Below are 1,375 nucleotides of genomic sequence, written 5' to 3' on the forward strand. Positions count from 1 at the left end.
TGGTATAGAACAAGTATTTATCATCACATCATGCCTACTTTAATGTAGTAATGAATATAATCACTTTGTTTATTGACATCACAGGATCATGTCATTCCACATAGTCTCCCTTCTTCTAGAGATGTCTCTAAAGAAGGTCTACAGCCATAAATACAGCAAAAAACTATACACAGTACATTGATAATCGCATTAGCTGCCCGAGATAACACACTCACTCATCAGGCTACATAAAAATAAGACAGTAACACACACACACACACACACACACACACACACACACATTCACTGCACTTCCACAGCTACACATGAACATTTTCATCCAGTTGTTATGACTCCAGGCCTTCAGAAGCTTTCACGGTCACACCTGTGCGATCAGCGCAGGCCGAGGATTTGCCTGCTCTTGAGCTGGCACATCTTCTCCATTTCACTCAGAGCTTGGCTCCGCTGGGCTGCTGCCTGCAGCCTCCTCAGCAGCACCAGCTCCTGGGACGGCGCGCTCTGCAGAGCATCGGGCCGCTGGTTCTCTTTGCTCTCGCCAGCAAAGTGGACCTTCTTCTTACCCGGAGAGAGGTTCTCCGCATCTAGACCAAAACAGTCACGTAAACTTGTTAACAAATCACAATCTCAACAGCTGTGATTCTGAGGTGTGTTGTGTGAGCTTTTAGAACTGCAACTTTTTAAAAATAATTTCTTTATTGTTGTATAAAAAAAAAATACATTTGATCCAAAGTCATTCACATTGTCGACACATGCGTTAAAACACACGTTAAAAGTAAACTGCTCAGCTCTGGTCTTGGTTCAGTAAGTTCAGAAGTCTTTGCTGGATTCCCATACCTATGTCTTTGTCATAGATCGGTGTCGTGTCCCTGTGGTGCTGTAGGCGGCTGTAATTCTTCAGCAAACTCTCCGCTCTGAAGCGGTTGATTCAAAATAAAGGGAAAAAAATTAAAATCAGCTGGAAAGACTGCCAAAGAATGGTTAGAATGAAAAAAAATGAATTGCTTAAATCGTTTCTATCTTAAAAGTTTTTTTTACCGCACGAGCTTCTCATTTGCAAGTCGTTCACGAACACACAGCTCCTGCTCTCTTCCTGTAATTAAAAGACAAAAATGGACAGTTTCAGTTTGGGAATTTATCCCTCACTTTTCAAGAAAGTACACCCTCTTTCAAGTCTAAACACCAGGACATCCCTCAGAGGGTCTTAAAAATCAGGTAATATTTAAAAGGTTTCATTATGTCTGCACATGTAAAATCTTAGAATGAAAAGAGGAGGCATTTTATTTTATCATAGCTGTGTGTGACTAACAATCTCTTATTTCCACATATTTCTGGACACACACACACACACACACACACACACACACACACACACACA

General features: G+C 41.3%; 1 protein-coding gene across 1 annotated transcript in view; it reads right to left on the reverse strand.

Moving 5' to 3' along the window:
* Nucleotides 1-1,375, reverse strand: part of nek2 (NIMA-related kinase 2) — a 6,338-nt gene continuing 4,963 nt past the window's right edge. The window contains exons 7-9 of the mRNA XM_005731077.2: nt 1,036-1,090; nt 835-911; nt 1-581 (exon numbers count right to left, since the gene is read on the reverse strand). Of these exons, the coding sequence (XP_005731134.1) occupies nt 373-581; nt 835-911; nt 1,036-1,090 (341 nt within the window). The 3' untranslated portion in view covers nt 1-372. The remainder of the gene's footprint in view (nt 582-834; nt 912-1,035; nt 1,091-1,375) is intronic.

Source organism: Pundamilia nyererei, unplaced genomic scaffold, assembly GCF_000239375.1.
Source record: "Pundamilia nyererei isolate P.nyererei 1_Seehausen unplaced genomic scaffold, PunNye1.0 scaffold00041, whole genome shotgun sequence".
NCBI classification, from domain to species: Eukaryota; Metazoa; Chordata; class Actinopteri; order Cichliformes; family Cichlidae; genus Pundamilia; species Pundamilia nyererei.